The sequence below is a fragment of the Pimephales promelas genome, chromosome 8 (assembly GCF_988280905.1).
Source record: "Pimephales promelas chromosome 8, fPimPro1.hap1.1, whole genome shotgun sequence".
Classification (NCBI taxonomy): Eukaryota; Metazoa; Chordata; class Actinopteri; order Cypriniformes; family Leuciscidae; genus Pimephales; species Pimephales promelas.
The window spans coordinates 5355910-5373287 of NC_142776.1; the positions used below are offsets into that span (position 1 = coordinate 5355910).

Sequence of the window (17378 nt, forward strand, 5' to 3'; positions counted from 1 at the left end):
TTCAAGTTCACATTATTCATAAAAATAGCTTTTAAATGTTTTCTCAAATATTTGAATTGCCTTAACTGCTAAGATTTATTTGTCGTGTTACCAAATTTAACTTATTTTTACATTTAGGCTACTCAATTCGATGTAGCCTATACTTTATTGATTTCACAGCTGAAATGTACTGAATATTTTTAAGTGTAAAAATGTTTCTCTAATGTTTCAGTGCGTTTTCAAAGCTGATTTGTATGCATTTTCCATTTAAAAAACTATTCATATTGTCTAAAATTGACTCTGAGACATAATATTATAATATTAATTTTATCGACAGATAACAGTTTTTTTATTCAGCATTCGGTGACATTTTTTCCCCTTGACCTAAGTTTTACTCTGAATATAACCATATTAAATTACACATTACACAACAGTAGGTACTGTGGCTTTATCTTTGTACACTTTTAAAACAGTAAAATTAGGCACATCTAATTAAAATACACTTTTTAGCTACATATTTTATGAATCCATCGATATTAATAAACAGATTTCAGTACTAAATGCTAGTTTTATAATATTATATTATATAATATTATATTTATTATAATACATTGCTTAGCCATTTTTACTTATTGTTATGGAAAGAATGCGAGAAATGTGTGGTCACGCACAGGTGTTTACGCAGAACTCATTTGCATCCTACGCTGCATCTACGCATTTACGCACAGAAATTCGACACTGGGGCGTAACGTTCTCTTGACGTCCGACGGAAGCAGCCAATCGTTGCGCACTGAGTGTGTAGTAACACGTCACTCTTCTGAGCTCCAGGAACACCGGCCGGGGGCGAATCGTGCACGACGAAGTCATTTTCACTTGTCAATGGTGGTGTGATCACGATTATTATATATTATTTATTACAGCCTGGATTCCAAATCCTCATTGATTAAAAAGGTACGTCTATTTCTGTGTTTTAGAAATTAAATGGGGCCCGTTGATGTGTTAGATTTAAATCCAAGACCCCGGATTAGGTTAACGGAAGTCAGTAATGTTTGTGTGTTAACCGGTTACACGGATGTAACGTTATTTAGCAGTGTGTTTCGACAATAATGTTAGGGACAATCTATTTTTAAATTATATTTCTGGTGTATATCTAGCTTTTCCCCTGATTTAATTTGTATGTGGTGTAACGAAAGTGTGAGGGAATGATCTAGCGCGAGTTGAATAACCACTAAAATGTTAAGCGTGACGTCATGCAGATGTTTTTATTGACTAAAATATGTGCTATTGTAAAATGTTAACACCAATGCAATACATTTAAGAACCTTCAATCAGTTGTTATTAATCAGTATCTACTTTGCTGACCATTAACAATTTGTTGTTCTCATTCACTTCAGTGTTTTATCGTAGTAGTTTTTGTTTTCTTATTTTGTGACTTTTGTCATCCACATCATGTCTAGTGTCATGGAACAGTGAGTTCATGTCCGTCTGGAAACTCTATCATTGTGTAACCAAACAGTCAATACTAGTATTGGACCATGATTTGTCATTTCCAGGGATCCCTCTGGTTTACGGTTATCAGATGTTAAAAGTCTTCTCTAATAGTTTGTGTCTAGTCAGCAAACATGCGGCTTGACTCGAGTACATACTCAGAAACCAAATGTTTAAAAGCTGTCACTTGAAAGGGCAGTACCCTTTCAAAAGTTACACCTTATTTACCACTAGGCCTACATACTAGTATCTAAGTGGTACACTAGTACCTTTTGAAAGAGGGCTGCCCTAGTGACAGCTTTTGTAAATGTTTGTCTGAGAGTGTAGGTATTCTAGGACAGGTGTGTTAAAAATAGCATCTGGTTCTGCTTCGCAAAACATCTACGCAGATCTCTGATTAATGACGTTTGGGGTTTGGCGTAGATATTAACCACTCTAGCCAAGTGGCTTTGTTCAAAGATGACAGTTGCGTGGAAGAATGCAATTTCCGTTCACATTGCTGACATGGGTGAAATAGCACTTGTCACTCAGGTATTTGCCTTTAATTTTAGGCTCTGCAATCCTACTTGTCCAGTTTGGAGACACAACCCATTAGGTGTGGTTTAGGGTTAAAAAGACTTCTCTGCTCACTGTTTGTTCATTTCGCTCTTTCCGGTCGTTCGCAGTTGTTCACACTGTCATGGCGACCTACCAAGAGTTCATCCAACAAAACGAGGATCGGGATGGAATACGCTGCAGCTGGAACCTCTGGCCTTCCAGCCGCCTGGAGGCCACACGGCTTGTGGTTCCTGTGTCCTGCCTTTACACTCCTCTCAAAGAGAGACCGGACCTGCCTCCCGTCCAGTACGAACCCGTACTGTGCAGTCGGGCCAATTGCAAAGCCGTACTCAACCCACTCTGGTAAGGACTGAATCACTTTTCCAAGCAGTGTTGAGTTCTGTTTGTTTGGGCCATTATAGATAAATAATGTGTTGACATTTCATCATGATATCTGAATGACTAAATAGTGGAATTGCTGGAATTAAGCTTACAGTCAGCAGAAGAACAGTTCATTCTGTCTTTTCAATTGAACCTTGGTGTCTTTTATCATATTGTTGTTGCTGTCCATTTATAACCACAATAAAGCCTAACACAGCATTTGTATTTTGGTCTTGATTAAGTGGAGATTTGGTCCTTTCCTATAAGTTTTCCTTAGACTTGCTAATCACATTATTCCTTTTTAAAATATTATTTACACACATTGTCATTTTGTATGTTAATTGTGTCAGGTTAATGGTTGCTTTTAACTGCTGTGAATGATGAAGGAAGATGATTGTTTCTCTTCATGTGTTAATGACTCTCTTATGAAACGATTAGCCATTTAACACTTGATTTCTTGTTGTAGTCAAGTGGACTTCAGAGCCAAGATATGGGCCTGCAACTTCTGCTTCCAGAGAAACTCTGTAAGAATACATTACTGAATAAACTCATTTTCATTCTTGGGTTTGTTCCATGATTCTCTAGCATCAGTCACACTTGTCACTGCAAGTAAATATTCATCTGTTTCTTCACAGTTTCCCCCATCATACGCAGGCATTTCAGAAGTGAACCAGCCCGCGGAACTAATGCCTCAGTTCTCCACCATTGAGTACATAGTGCAGGTAAATTTACATTTACTCTGTAGTGTATATAGACATTGTACTGTACAAACAGATATTTTAGCTACAACTCCTTTAGCTCACAGACAGAAGCTTGTCAAAAGCCACGTTGTCATTCTGCGTGATGATGCTATCAGTGAATTTAAATAAGTGACCCATTTTTGAACGGGTTCCCTTATTTAAGTTTAAAACTTATGTCTTCTTTCTGTCAATATAAACATACCGTTCCAAAATTTGGGGTCAGTAAGATATTTTAAATGTTTTTGACAAGGAAGTCTCCTATTCTCACTGGAAAAAAAAATGTTTCAGCATTCTTCAAAAGAAAAGCTTTCATTTCAAATAGAAATCTTTTGTAACATTAAAAATGCCTTTGCTGTCACTTTTCATCAATTGAATTCCTCCTTGCTAAATAAAAGTATTAATTTAATAATAAAAAAAGTCTCACTGAGCCTTGAATACTCTATTTATTCACATGAGTAATATAACAAATATCAATTAATTCAATTATTTATAAATTATAATTTGTATCGTCACCATAATGTAACCTGATGCATCTCTCTTCAGCGTGGACATCCAACCCCTCTCATCTTCCTGTATGTGGTGGACACATGTCTGGAGGAGGAAGACCTCCAGGCCCTAAAAGAATCCCTACAGATGTCTCTGAGTCTCTTGCCACCCAACGCCCTGGTGGGTCTCATCACCTTCGGCCGTATGGTACAGGTCCATGAGCTCAGCTGTGAAGGTATTGCCAAGAGCTTCGTCTTCCGCGGCACAAAGGAGCTTTCACCCAAACAGATACAGGTCAGTGATCTTTCCTTTATTGTGTTTGATTTACCATTCCTAAAAAAAAGCCAACAAGTGAGGGTACAAATCCAGAGTTTTCAGTGAAATTAATAATCAGGTGTTTGCAGGAGATGCTGGGACTGATGAAACCCGCCACCTCTGGACAGCAAGGCAAACCACTAGCCCCCCATGATGCTGCTGCTTCCTGCAGGTATCAACATTTTACCTTGTGAAATCATCACTCTCCTCGGCATGCAGGAAAAGAAAACCATTTACATGAAGGCAGTTGTGCTCATTTTCCATTTTCTTTGCACCTGGTTTAGATTTCTGCAGCCTGTGCAAGCAGTGGACATGAACCTGACCGATCTGCTTGGGGAGTTGCAAAGAGACCCTTGGCCTGTTCCTCAGGGGAAGAGACCTCTGCGTTCCACAGGCATCGCCCTTTCCATTGCCATTGGACTATTGGAGGTACAGCCTGCGCATTATTCGTTTAAAAAGCTCATCTTGTATGGCGTAATAACATCTGTATTTGACCGAAGAAGGTTTGAGAGCATGTAAAAATGTGGAAAGATCAGGAAACGCTTAGTTTAGGTGATGATATTCCCGCAGAGTTATTTTTCCCTTACATTGTAACTGTGCTCTACCTGTGAGTTGTCAGTAATGCTGGCTGTGAGATTCAAGGTCCACTTCAGCTGTCATGTCATATCAGAACAGTTGTACCTAGTACTCGACCCAATCATTATTCTTACATAACTATCAAGATAAGATTCAGACTGCACTCTTGGGTTTGTTTGAAAATACATCTAGCATGACTGAACTTTAGCATGCATTGTTCCCCCCTTTAAAAGATGACAATAATTTTTGAAAACATTTACATACTCTAATTGAAACCATTTTTGATTTGAGGTGTGATTTAAAACAAACTCTGGTGTGATTACTCTATTAGTGTGGTTCATTTGAATGAGTGTGAACACTGTCATCTAAACCTTGGTGTGTACCAAATAAGCGGACAGAGAGTCATATTTTCAGGGGTCTGAACTAAAAAAAAAGGATAGAATGCTCAAGCATACCTGGTACTTCTCGTCATAGGAGCTACGTTGCACATTACGGTTCGGTTTAGATGTCTAACTGACACATTGTATAAGCTCTTCATGACTTTTCAGCTGGTAGAAAGACCATCATGTAAGAGCACATTAAGCTGAACACACAGCATTGGTTTGGATGTAAAATATATCTCATATAAGTTTGTTTCCGATCTTTATGTTCGGTGTTAAAAAAAATGACAGTGTGAACGCTAAGCGAACCTAGACTAAATGTATAATTTTCTTCTTTTTTTTTTTTTTGGTCTGGTCCAGAAGAACCAATAGATTTGAACTACAAGTGTGAACATAGATTCAGTTTTAAAATGGAAGTTTGCATTTCATTCATTGTCTCTCTCGATCATTCTGCTCGTAGGGAACTTTTCCTAACACAGGAGCCCGTGTGATGCTGTTCACCGGTGGCCCCCCAACCCAGGGGCCCGGCATGGTGGTGGGAGATGAACTGAAGACCCCCATCCGCTCCTGGCACGACATCCAAAAAGACAACGCTCGCCATCTAAAGAAGGCCACTAAGGTGATTGCAGAGTTTAATTAAAGGATCTGTAAGGATCCATAAACATTCTGTTTTGTTCCTCAAAAGCTAAATAAGAATTTCTGTTGACTTCCATTTAGTATTACGAGACTCTGTCCAACCGCGCAGCTGTAAACGGACACAGCGTCGATATCTACGCCTGTGCGCTGGATCAAACGGGACTGCTAGAGATGAAATGTCTTTCCAACCTCACAGGGTGAGCATTGATTGAAGATTATTGAGTTTAATCATTTTATACGTCATTTAAACAGATTCTAGTGAAATGTAATGTATGACTGAAATGTTTTTTTGTTTTGTTTTAGGGGCCACATTGTCATGGGCGACTCCTTCAATACGTCTCTGTTCAAGCAGACTTTCCAAAGAGTCTTCAGCAAAGACTACAACGGAGAGTTCCGCATGGCGTTTGGCGGTACTTTGGAAGTGAAGGTAACATAAAGTTGGCCTTAAACCTCTGTTTGGAAGTTTTGGGATCTGTTAGAAGTTTGAAAATTGATCCAAAGTGACAGTTAAGACATTATAATGTTACAAAACTTATTATAAATTGTAATATTTCACAATATTACTGTTTTTATTCATCAAATCAATGCAGCCTTGGTGAGCGTAAGAGACTTCTTTCAAAAACTCTAGCCAACCCCAAACGTTTGAACAGTAATGTAAGCTATTATGTAACGCTCCCTTGTTTAACCAACCTCTTAACCCATTTGCCTTTTCCTTATCAGACCTCAAGAGAGCTGAAGGTATCGGGTGCGATCGGGCCATGTGTGTCCTTGAACTCCAAAGGACCCTGTGTTTCAGACAATGTAAGGCACAAGAAATGCTACAGTAGAGCTTATGCTAGTTTTGCAATGGATTCCAATGAGACTTCACCCATGTGTACACGTATGTGAGAATGTCTCCTTTTTTCGCAGGAAATGGGCGTCGGAGGAACGTGTCAGTGGAAGATTTGCAGTCTTACGCCTGCCACTACCCTGGCCATGTACTTTGAAGTGGTAAATCAGGTATGTTTTCATTTAATTAGCTGTTCATTTGGATGTGCACTTGGGTGTGAAGGCTTATGATGTTAAAATAACACTGGTATGTTATATTTTTATAGCACAACGCCCCTGTTCCTCAGGGTGGAAGAGGAGCTGTTCAGTTTGTCACACAGTACCAGCACTCAAACACACAACGGCGGATCCGTGTCACCACCATTGCTAGGAAGTGAGTCTGGGTTTCAGCTTACAACCTCAATGACTTGGTTGTTCCTTTTCATTCATAAGATCATTTCTTTTGAGGTTAATGTAAGCGTTTGATGTGGCCTTCAAGTTATCTACAGTCAACATATCTTGTGTTTGCTGTTGCTCAAAATAGACTTAATGCGTGTAGTTTTAGTCATGAATAGCTCTTCTGTAGCCCAAATTCTTGAGTGTTCAATTTGTGCGTCATTTGCTCTCGACAAACCGGTTCTTTCTGTTGTCACACCTAGTTGGGCTGACGCACAGTCCCAGATCCAGCACATCGAGTCGTCATTTGATCAGGAAGCCTCTGCCGTTCTCATGGCCCGGCTCGGTGTTTTCAGGGCGGAGTCGGAGGAGGGGCCTGACGTTCTCCGCTGGCTGGACAGGCAGCTCATTCGCTTGGTGAGTATCACAGCTATTCAGAAGGAAATGTAGGTCAATGCCTCCATTCGATATGACAAATCGTTTAGCCGTTATTATAACTTTATAACTGTAAAAGTTGCTTCATACTTAAGTTTTGTGTTTGTTGTTTGGTTTCAGTGTCAGAAGTTTGGCCAGTTTAGTAAAGATGATCCAAACTCCTTCAAACTGTCTGAATCTCTCTCACTCTACCCACAGGTAAAACATTGACTCCTTCAGTTAAACTCTTAAAAAGTCTGTTTGTTTAACGTTCAGATGTCTTAAGTATCTTAAATGGTTTAACAAAAATCTTTATTATCATTTTAAAATGTGATGGTTTAAATAAATGTTAGCATTGCATGTTCAAAGTCAAAAGTTTGCTATCAATTGGATACCGTTATACCAAGTGATTGTTTACTGTTGATAAAAAATATGGCAATGATTGTTGTAGGAGTGCATATTTTAGCAATATTGACCGACCTCTAATTTGTATGTATTGATATAATAGTACATAAACCAATTTCAGTACATACTGCATGTATATTGAAGAAAACATGACTTCTGCACTGCAGTTAAATGTGTGCCTGTTTAATTAAGTTAAATGCATGATTTAATTTGATGTTGTATGGACAATTTTATTTGTGCAGGTCTTGAGTTTGATTTTTTTTTTTTTTAACTCTGTTTGGGGAATATCACATTTCTGATATTAAAAGTTGTTGGTTTTCTCTTTACAGTTCATGTTCCACTTGAGGAGATCCCCGTTCCTGCAGGTGTTCAATAACAGTCCGGACGAGTCGTCCTACTACAGACACCATTTTGTGCGTCAGGATCTGACACAGTCGCTGATAATGATACAGCCCATCCTCTACTCGTACTCTTTCTACGGCCCTCCAGAGGTGATTAGAAATCCATCCCTGTTATGTTATAGAGCAGGAGCAATGCAGTTCAGCTTATACTCATCCTGTGTTTGTTTGGTTTTGTAGCCTGTTCTTCTGGACAGCAGCAGCATCCTTCCTGATCGCATTCTGTTGATGGACACCTTCTTCCAGTTGGTGATTTACCATGGAGAGGTACAAAATATCAAAACTCTTTAGATAATGGTTTCTTTAAAAAAATCAGTGCCAAACAAACTTAGCTAATTGCAGTGCAAAGGGTCACCTCATTTCCTGTTGGAAGTGGACATATGATGCCTAAAAATGCATTACTTAAGCAAGTAAAAGGCCATTCAGGATCATTCCAAAAACGTCCACCTTTAGGTCTTTTTTTCTGTCAAATCTTTTATTTTTATAAAGTAAACGTACAAATAACTTATTTTATTAGTAATATTTCAAGACGGACACTTATTGGAAGCAACTTATGTTTACTTGATTATCCATGAATCATTTTTAAGAAAAAAAACATGTTGTGATAAAATATGATACATCAGGCTTTAGAGGAACGTGTTAACACTTTACAATACGGGTGCACTAATGTGCATTAATTCATGCTTAACAAATGCACAGACAATCATACCATTAATTAATGATTACTTCATCAGGAACTATTAAATAATACATGAATTGCTATTAATTCAATGCGTCATTGTGTATTAATTCCCTATTAACATATTTTATTAACTAATAGTGTAAATTAACGTGTTAATTACCACAATTAGTCAAAGCTATGCACTTCAACTTCCAGTTGCCTGCTTTAATTAATCATTAGCAAATGATTTGCAAAGGTATCATTATATTATGACTTTACTTGTTGGGGCACATCATTATTAACTAGTCATTTAGTAATTTGCACATGAATTTGCACTAACAATTAAGTAAGTAATCATGTATTAATGCATATTAGTGTACCTGTCATTTTATCTGGAAGTTGAAATACAAGGCTTTGGCTCATTCTGGTAATTAACTTATTAATTAACAATATTAGTTAAAAAATGACTTATTATAGAATTAATCCACAATTTCATATTTAATTAATAACAATTCATGTATGAACTTATACATTAACCTTACAGACGCTTTATTAGTTCCTAATGTGGTAATCATTAATGAATAGCTTAGATCAGTGTTTCCCAACCCTGTTCCTGGCGGCACACCAACACTGCGTGTTTTCTTTGTCTCCCTAATCAAACACACCCGATTCAACCCATCAGCTCATTAACCCACCTGATTATGAGCTGATGGGTTGAGTCAGGTGTGTTTGATAAGGGAGACAAAGAAAACACGCAGTGTTGGTGTGCCGCCAGGAACAGGGTTGGGAAACACTGGCTTAGATAATCATTATTTACACATTAATTCAGTATTATCTGTGCATTAGTTAAGCATGAATTAATGCTTATTAGTGCACTCGTTTTGTAAAGTGTTACCTGGAACGTTCTGTTCTTTTCTCAATCGTCGTTATATTGCATTGCGTTATAACTTTTGCCCCCATAATAAAAGCGACAGAGCTTTGAACATAAAACTAAGCATATTTTAATAACGGATATAATTGAGTGGCAACTGATATTAATATGTATTTTACGTCAGAAGCCGTAATACTGTTATAAAGATTTCTCATTGATTTACTTTATGAGCACAATCAGAATTTCGTCTTTGGCTTTTTGGCTGTATAAATCAGCAACTGCACCAAATGACATATTATTGCTCAGTTTGGGGCTCGGAATAAAATTGTATGTGAATGTGCTTCATATTTTGCCATATCATACTATATGACCCATGAAAGCCTGCTATTAAAGTGGTTCAGTTTAGTGATGGTGTTATTTGTCATCTTCACAGACTATTGCTCAGTGGAGGAAGGCTGGATACCAGGAGATGCCAGAGTATGAGAACTTCAAGCAGCTTCTTCAAGCTCCTCTGGACGACGCTCAGGAGATCTTGCAGACGCGCTTCCCAATGCCCAGATATGTGGACACCGAGCACGGAGGTTCACAGGCCCGCTTCCTCCTCTCTAAAGTCAACCCGTCCCAGACACACAACAACCTCTACGCCTGGGGCCAGGTACACACCCTTTCACCCATGTGCTTCTCTTGGATGCTTGAAATGAATGGCCTTTCAAGAATGCCTGACCTCTAACATTACAAATCTTTCTTGCAGGAGTCCGGAGCACCAATCCTCACAGATGACGTTAGTCTGCAAGTTTTCATGGACCATCTCAAGAAACTGGCTGTTTCGAGTTCAGCCTAAACTTGCTCAATAAAGGATGTACATTTATATAGGAGAAGAACTTTTGAACCAATTATCTGGAGAAACTTCCATCCAACCCTGACACAACAAAATGCATCTCCATGTTTGTTTAGGAGGTCCTCCAGGAAAAACAGTTGTTAGATGTTTTCTAATTCTCATCTGCTCGAGTAGTTTTGATTTGTCTGTCATGTTTGTTTGCTTATTTAATTAATTTAGTTTGTTTTTTGTCTAACAGGAAGTGTTACGTTTCATTTGTTCCCCTGTAACCTCTGATTTCCCAAAGAGAGAATGTCCTCTGTCATCATGTTGCTTGTTGGTCTTTCCCATGCATGTTCAGACTGAAATTTCTATTAAGGCTTATTTGCGAGTTTGTTCTTTTCTTTTGTAGTGCAGATATCTAGAGTCTTCTCACTCTCATGAACTGAACCTGTGATCTGCTCACGTGCAGGGAGAAACAGTGTTATTTATTCCTGTTCCTCCAGTTCTGTCTTTAAATGACTGTTGTATGTAAAGAATTTAAATGTGAATTGTGATCCACATTCCAGTTTGTCTTTGATCAACAATTATGAACTAATGCTATGCATAATATTTATAGTAAGAATCTCTTAGGTTTATTTCATTTCAAAAGATAAAGATGAAGTTGAGCACCTTGAATGCGCAAACTCTGTTCTTAATCAAAAATAAAACATAACAAATGAAAGTGACTGAGGCATCTGTACTTACTTAAGTAAAGATTTTATACCTGAGGAAATGTGACATCAAAATAACAACAGTAATAAATTAAATACAGAAATTGTACTTTTGCATTGTATTCTTTTAACTAAAGTTTTTTTTCTTGATTATTTTTAATGTAACTTAATTCTAAACAATGTCTACATGTAATTGTTAACATCAATAATTACAATTGTTGTTACCCTATAGAACTATAGACAATATCGTTAAAAATGATTACAAATATCATTAGACATTAATTAAAACTGAGTAGCCTGCATTATGAAAAATTATAAGCTAAATACGGCTGAAAATGGACCGGAAACGTTCTTTGCTCCAGGCCGGTTAGTGGAATCGTGCGCCCTCTAGGGGTCGCTTAATATGGAGTCCCATCCAAATCTGAAGACGTTTTGATCAATTTGTTAATTCATATTTGACTCAAATAAAGCTGTATTTAATGTTGGGTGGGGTTGGGAATATATCCAGTAATCAAACAATATTTTTCTCATCCTGGCGCGGAGACAAGTAACAGATACCAGGATTCAAATTTGTATTTATTTAATTATATTGCTACTTAGGCAGGACAATAATATCCCTTTATTTACAATTATTGCGCTATTTACCAGTATTTTAATTAATTAATTCATAAACGTAAGTCAGAGTTTTGGGAACCATTTAACCCCGCATATTTTAAGGCACTCGTTCTGATTGGTCGCTCCTTCTTTACGGAAGTGACAGCATGTTTTAATATGGCAGCTTCCTTATCAATGTTGCCCTTGTTGCCAGTAGCCTGAATTAATATTTTGACATTATTTTTACTGATGAACCCTGCATCATGGAACCGCGGTGCTTCGCTGCTCTATGCTGTTGGCGTTTGGACCATGCTCGGTTGCGGACTTTACCAATACACCTACGGAAAGGATATTCCAGGTGAACTATAACAGGACACTTACGTTACAAATCAGCTCTCATCAATTCATCTACAGACATTTTGAATTATCTTTCAGTAATCACGTTGATTTCATTTTTTTTATTTGTCATATAGTAGCTTAAAAATCACTGGGGCATTATTATACTAAATAAAGTTGCGTCTATTTTAAAACTGTATTGCACGTATTCATAAAACACTGTTGTTGTTGTTGTTGTTTTGTTTTTTGTTTTTTAGATAAAAAGCCAGTCGAAGAGAAAGATAACAGACAAAATGTGAAGACATATGAATCGGGAAGCTTGAAAACCACCATTGTCTACAGGGAGAATTTTGTGCCGCTCTCCACAAGGTTTTTAACTCTCTTTGGTACTACAAAAGAAAGTGAAAAACAGGAGGAAAGGGACTTACCTGACAGTTTTTTGTCCGAACGAAAAGATTAACTGTCATGTTTGAAAATTAAAAAGATATATGAATGCATTTGGGACAATTCAAGTCCACTGCTGCTTAAATGAAGAGAATCGAGATGCTGTGCAACCAGAATACGCTCAATCAACACCTCTACAAGAATGATGACTGTGTTCATGGTATCTGTTAAGTTAATTTGCACCTAAAATCCCAAGCTTTTATTTTAAAAAGTGCTGGAAGCATTTTTAGGGAACAAAAACTTTTCATGAACTATATTATGAATGATAAAATTCTTTCTAAAACATTTGTGGGTGTGTTTATTGAAATTTTTATTTTTCAGTGTTCACTTCATATTATTGGGGGTTTTGTTTTTGCATGATGATCACAGAGAGCCAAAACAGGGTTGTGTTTTAGCTTTAACTTTGATGCTCAGTTTCCCAGACAAGATTTAAAGGGATCGTTCACCCAAAAATGAAACTGTTTTCATCATTTACTCATCCTTAGGTTGTTCCATCCAAACCTGTATGAGTTTCTATCTCCTGTTGAACACAAAAGAAGATATTTATAGAATAAATGACATACACGAGGCTATTGGGACACCCTTCCAAATCATTGAATTCAGGTGTTCCTATCACTTCTATGGCCACAGTTCATGTCCATCAAAAGGCAGACGTCCCATCGTAGCCCTCAAACCGTATTCACTTTATAGCCTGTAATTGTGGTCAAATGTTGGCACAGAGGACTCGGGTGTGATCCTTATTTTTTATTTATTATAAATGTTATATCAATGTCTTCAAAGTTTTGTCTATCCATTTATGGTGTTTTTTTTGTTTTGTTTTTTTTTTGGGGGGGGGTATATTTTTGAATTTATTTACTTCAAAAACTACCACATTTTCTATGTAAATATGCTTATTTTTATTTATTTTTTTTAACTACCTTAAAATATAATTCCAATAAGTTCTTAGAGCTAAAACCTAAAGAAGAAGTGAGTGACTTTGCTGTCACCTGGTGTCTTATTTTGGCTTATTTTAGAATGCTCTAAATTACCGTTTTTCCCATTCATTTCTATGGGTGCCCATTTTTTACCCAAATACAAAGGAGGTTTTTTTCACCCACTTAACATTGTAGAATTGAGTCCAAAAAAATTGTGTGTTCAGGGGGCAAACTTAGGAAAAGTAGCCAAGTATTGTACCGCTCAGATCAAGGGAAGTATTTTTTTAAAAATAAATCGAAACTATTTTGCCCACATTTATCCAGAATATGGTTTTAGATTTAATATGACATTGTTTTGTCTCAAGATGCACACCAGTCAATTTTTTGTAAGGCACATTTTTAAAAGCTACCTAATTAAATAAAGCCAACTCTTGGCTTAATGTAAGCCCTGTATGTGAAACTAGGCCTTAATGTTTTTATACGAGTATCCAATGAAGTGAGGATTTTTCAATGGAATTATTAACAAATGTTAGTCAGACGCCTGCGCTTTTAGTCCACAAGGGGGCAGACGCGTCAATGCGCGCGCCCGCACACACATGGGCGGGGCTTCGTAGAAACCGGAAGATTAAAGTGTTCGAGTGTTGCACATGATTGGAATTTGTAAACCAAAACAATGAAAGCGACCATTCAAAGAGTAACGAGGGCAAGCGTAACAGGTACGGAACAAAGTTTCTAAATTCGTAGCGAATGCTGTTGTCAGCTGGGCGCTCCTTTTAATTCCTTCCTGATATTTTCGGTTAATTTATTGAAATGAAACTGAATGCAGCGTAGTATGTGCAACACAGTAATGCGCTCCACTTAACATTAATAACTTAATCAGATCTATCCATGCATTGAAATCTTAGATAAAACTGTTCAGATTAGCAGTAAATATTATTTTAAGGAAACGGCTCGTGGTGCTTGCACTTTACTGTACGGTGACGTCATCCATGCTCTTTATGGAACAGTTGGGGAGGAGCAGATCAGTTCCATAGGCAGAGGACTGTGTGTCTTACTTGGCATCTCAGTGGAAGACACACAGAAAGATGTTGACTACATGTAAGTACTGATGTCTAGTGGTCAAAATGAGTTAATATCTAATATAATAAATACTAATGAAGAAATTGCATTCATTGCTTTGCTTATTGTTTGAGATCAGATTTCATTCATAAGGGCTGTAGGATTGATTGAGTAAGTGGTGTACCTTGGAAAAGTGTCATTTGATTTTTGTGCTGTGTCCCAAAGATGTTACACTGACACTTTTGGGTAAAACTTTACTTGAAGGGGTGTGCATAAGACTGACATGACGCCTTCATAACCATGTCTTGAATATGAAGTAAGGTTTATGCATGTTTATGACAACTGTCATTAAGTGTCATTCGCTCAATAATGACATTTTGAATGCAAATATGACATTGTTTAAGATGTCTTTGTTATGACATCTTGACATAAACCATAACATCTTAACCTGTCAGTGTCTTTGCTTTGGAAAACAGTGACCAGGGAATATGTACGTCTGATCAGTGTGATGTTGTTCATCAGGGTCCGTAAGATTCTTAACTTGCGTCTGTTTGAGGATGAGAACGGCCGTGCCTGGAGCCGCAGCGTGATGGACGGAGGGCTGGAGGTGTTGTGTGTGAGTCAGTTCACTCTGCAGTGTATCCTCAAGGCAAATAAGCCTGACTTCCACTCTGCCATGCCAGCTGAACTGGCTCAGCCCTTCTACAACCGCATGCTGGAGCAGATGAGGGAAGCGTATCAACCACAACTCATCAAAGGTGAGGCTAGACCACATAAACCCTGACGATTTCATTCTTCTGATTAAGATTAGCTTGCTTAAGGTTTTTGCCGCATTAAAGGGATCGTTCACACAAAAATGACATTTTTACTCTCATGTCATTTCAATCCTGTTTGACCTTTTTCTACTGAAGGTAATTTGAAGAATTTTTCAAATGTTTTGGGGGCGAGTAAATTATGAAAAATGAACTATTCCTTCAATACTACTAGTCACTAAATAATTAATCAAACTTACTGTTTTGTAAAAGACAGCTAGAGTTGTGGTTATTTATTGCTTTAATTACTAAAATAATACATTATTAAATAAATAATTGATTTCAATCATTAAAAGTACTACATTTTGATTGATGTATAATTTGTATTTGACTAAATGACTTGTGTTTCTGCTATTTTTGTCATTTTTATCTACTTTTTGTCTTTTTATGTATTTATTTATTCAACTTTGTCAGTTAAGAGAAATGTTAGCGTTAGTTAACAATAATAACCCTAATACATTTCAATCTAACTTAATTGAAATGCTAAAAACAATCCAAATGTTCAAAACACCACTTACTCTCCTATTGTAACTATTATAATACCTGTATTGTCAGTAGTGTTTTTCTTTTTTTTTATATATGCAGTTTTTGAAATTTCTGGAATCCCAAAATGATTAGCTGTTAATTAACACATCAACACTCGTAGTTTCCGTTAGTAAAAAAGGTTGGAAACTGAGCAGCTTTGTCTTGTAGATGGGAAGTTTGGTGCTAAAATGCAGGTACTTATTCAGAATGATGGACCTGTGACCATCCAGCTGGAGTCTCCTACTGGCCCTACAGACCCTAAACAGGTATCTTGTGCTGCAATGGATGCCTTAATAATATCTTCTTGATAAACTGTAAATTCTTTATCTGTTCTTAGTACTGCATGACTTTATTTTGGGACTTTATGAACCCTTAAAACAGTTTGCTTCTCTTCCTTTTTTTTTTTCATGCCTCAGCTGTACAAACAAGAGAAGCAACAGCAGCGGAAAGAAAAAAGCCGTTCGAAAGGCCCTTCTGAGTCCAGCAGAGAGAAGGCGGTGCCGCGCTCTAAAGCTGATCCCAGCGCCAGCAGCGGAGCCGACGGAGACGTGTCCTCTGAGCGGGAGCCGTAGAGTCCCTCACCGTAAACTGACACAGTCATTCTTCTAGTCTATTATTTATTAAACAATATCTAATCTAATCTATCTGTCTATATCTATCTATCTATCTATCTATCTATCTATCTATCTATCTATCTATCTATCTATCTATCTATCTATCTATCTATCTATCTATCTATCTATCTATCTATCCTTCTCTCTGTCTATCTATCTATCTATCTATCTATCTATCTATCTATCTATCTATCTATCTATCTATCTATCTATCTATCTATCTATCTATCTATCTATCTATCTATCTATCTATCCTTCTCTCTGTCTATCTATCTATCTATTTGTCTGTCTGTCTATCTATCTATTTATCTATCTATCTATCCTTCTCTCTGTCTATCTATTTGTCAGTCTGTCTATCTATCTATCTATCTGTCTGTCTGTCTGTCTATCTGTCTATCTATCTATCTATCTATCTATCTATCTATCTATCCTTCTCTCTGTCGGTCTGTCTCTATCTATCTATCTATATATATATATATATATATATATATATATCATCTTTCTATCCATATGTCTGTCTGTCTGTCTCTCTCTGTAAATGAGTTGTCAATGAGTTAATTCTTTCTATTTTTGTTGAACTGAATCAAGCTCTAGGGACTGCTCTTTGGAGATTGACACCAAATAGCGCAGTCTGCTCATTGTATTTCTTTGTGTTTGTTTATGGATTTTGCCTTTTTTATGGATTTTGCAGATCCAGATTTTCCAGGGCAGGGCTGCTGTCTTCAGGGACATCTCTCATGCCGCTGACTCTGTCTCATTACTGTCCTCTCAAATTGTGCCCAGTTGCACTTTCTTCTAAAACTTGGATTGTATATAAATTCAAGAACTCAAGAAGTGGCAGCTCTACAATTACTAGTAGAAAAAAGACTCAGGCTCATATCAGTAGCATGTTAGTACAGTACATACCTGAATATTTACTAGACTATCTAATTTATTTGAATGCATATCTATGATATGTTTTAATAAAAATGGAAAAGAGAAATGTGTTGTTTTTTACTAATTGCATTAATGATTTTTTTAATAAATCATATTTTCATCTTATTTAAAAATCATCTTTAGATCTACACAGTTTAATCATTA

General features: G+C 37.1%; 2 protein-coding genes across 2 annotated transcripts; both read left to right on the forward strand.

Annotated features, from left to right (window-relative positions):
• Window positions 1–757: 757 nt before the first annotated feature.
• On the forward strand, window positions 758–11015 carry sec23b (SEC23 homolog B, coat complex II component). The gene is made up of 19 exons (XM_039689331.2): window positions 758–930; window positions 2133–2367; window positions 2852–2909; window positions 3021–3107; window positions 3669–3905; window positions 4016–4098; window positions 4211–4355; window positions 5343–5501; window positions 5600–5715; window positions 5822–5945; window positions 6239–6319; window positions 6428–6517; window positions 6613–6719; window positions 6985–7138; window positions 7277–7354; window positions 7870–8031; window positions 8119–8205; window positions 9904–10125; window positions 10222–11015. The coding sequence occupies exons 2-19, from the start codon at window positions 2147–2149 to the stop codon at window positions 10309–10311; spliced, it is 2301 nt and encodes a 766-aa protein (XP_039545265.1). The 5' UTR covers window positions 758–930; window positions 2133–2146; the 3' UTR covers window positions 10312–11015.
• Window positions 11016–13861: 2846 nt separating this feature from the next.
• dtd1 (D-aminoacyl-tRNA deacylase 1) lies at window positions 13862–17338 on the forward strand. The gene is made up of 6 exons (XM_039689234.2): window positions 13862–14004; window positions 14296–14386; window positions 14870–15105; window positions 15853–15950; window positions 16101–16267; window positions 16990–17338. Exons 1-5 carry the CDS (start codon window positions 13962–13964, stop codon window positions 16254–16256), a joined length of 624 nt encoding a protein of 207 aa, XP_039545168.1. The 5' UTR covers window positions 13862–13961; the 3' UTR covers window positions 16257–16267; window positions 16990–17338.
• Window positions 17339–17378: the final 40 nt, after the last annotated feature.

Excerpts from the sequence above, each read along its gene's own strand:
- sec23b (XM_039689331.2), top strand. The coding sequence starts at position 2,147 with ATGGCGACCTACCAAGAGTTCATCCAACAAAACGAGGATCGGGATGGA. Across the intron at positions 5,716-5,821 it reads TGTCTTTCCAACCTCACAGG|GGGCCACATTGTCATGGGCG; the intron begins GTGAGCATTGAT and ends GTTTTGTTTTAG. Across the intron at positions 8,032-8,118 it reads CTTTCTACGGCCCTCCAGAG|CCTGTTCTTCTGGACAGCAG; the intron begins GTGATTAGAAAT and ends TTGGTTTTGTAG.
- dtd1 (XM_039689234.2), top strand. The coding sequence starts at position 13,962 with ATGAAAGCGACCATTCAAAGAGTAACGAGGGCAAGCGTAACAG. Across the intron at positions 14,387-14,869 it reads CAGAAAGATGTTGACTACAT|GGTCCGTAAGATTCTTAACT; the intron begins GTAAGTACTGAT and ends GTTGTTCATCAG. Across the intron at positions 15,951-16,100 it reads GCCCTACAGACCCTAAACAG|CTGTACAAACAAGAGAAGCA; the intron begins GTATCTTGTGCT and ends TTCATGCCTCAG.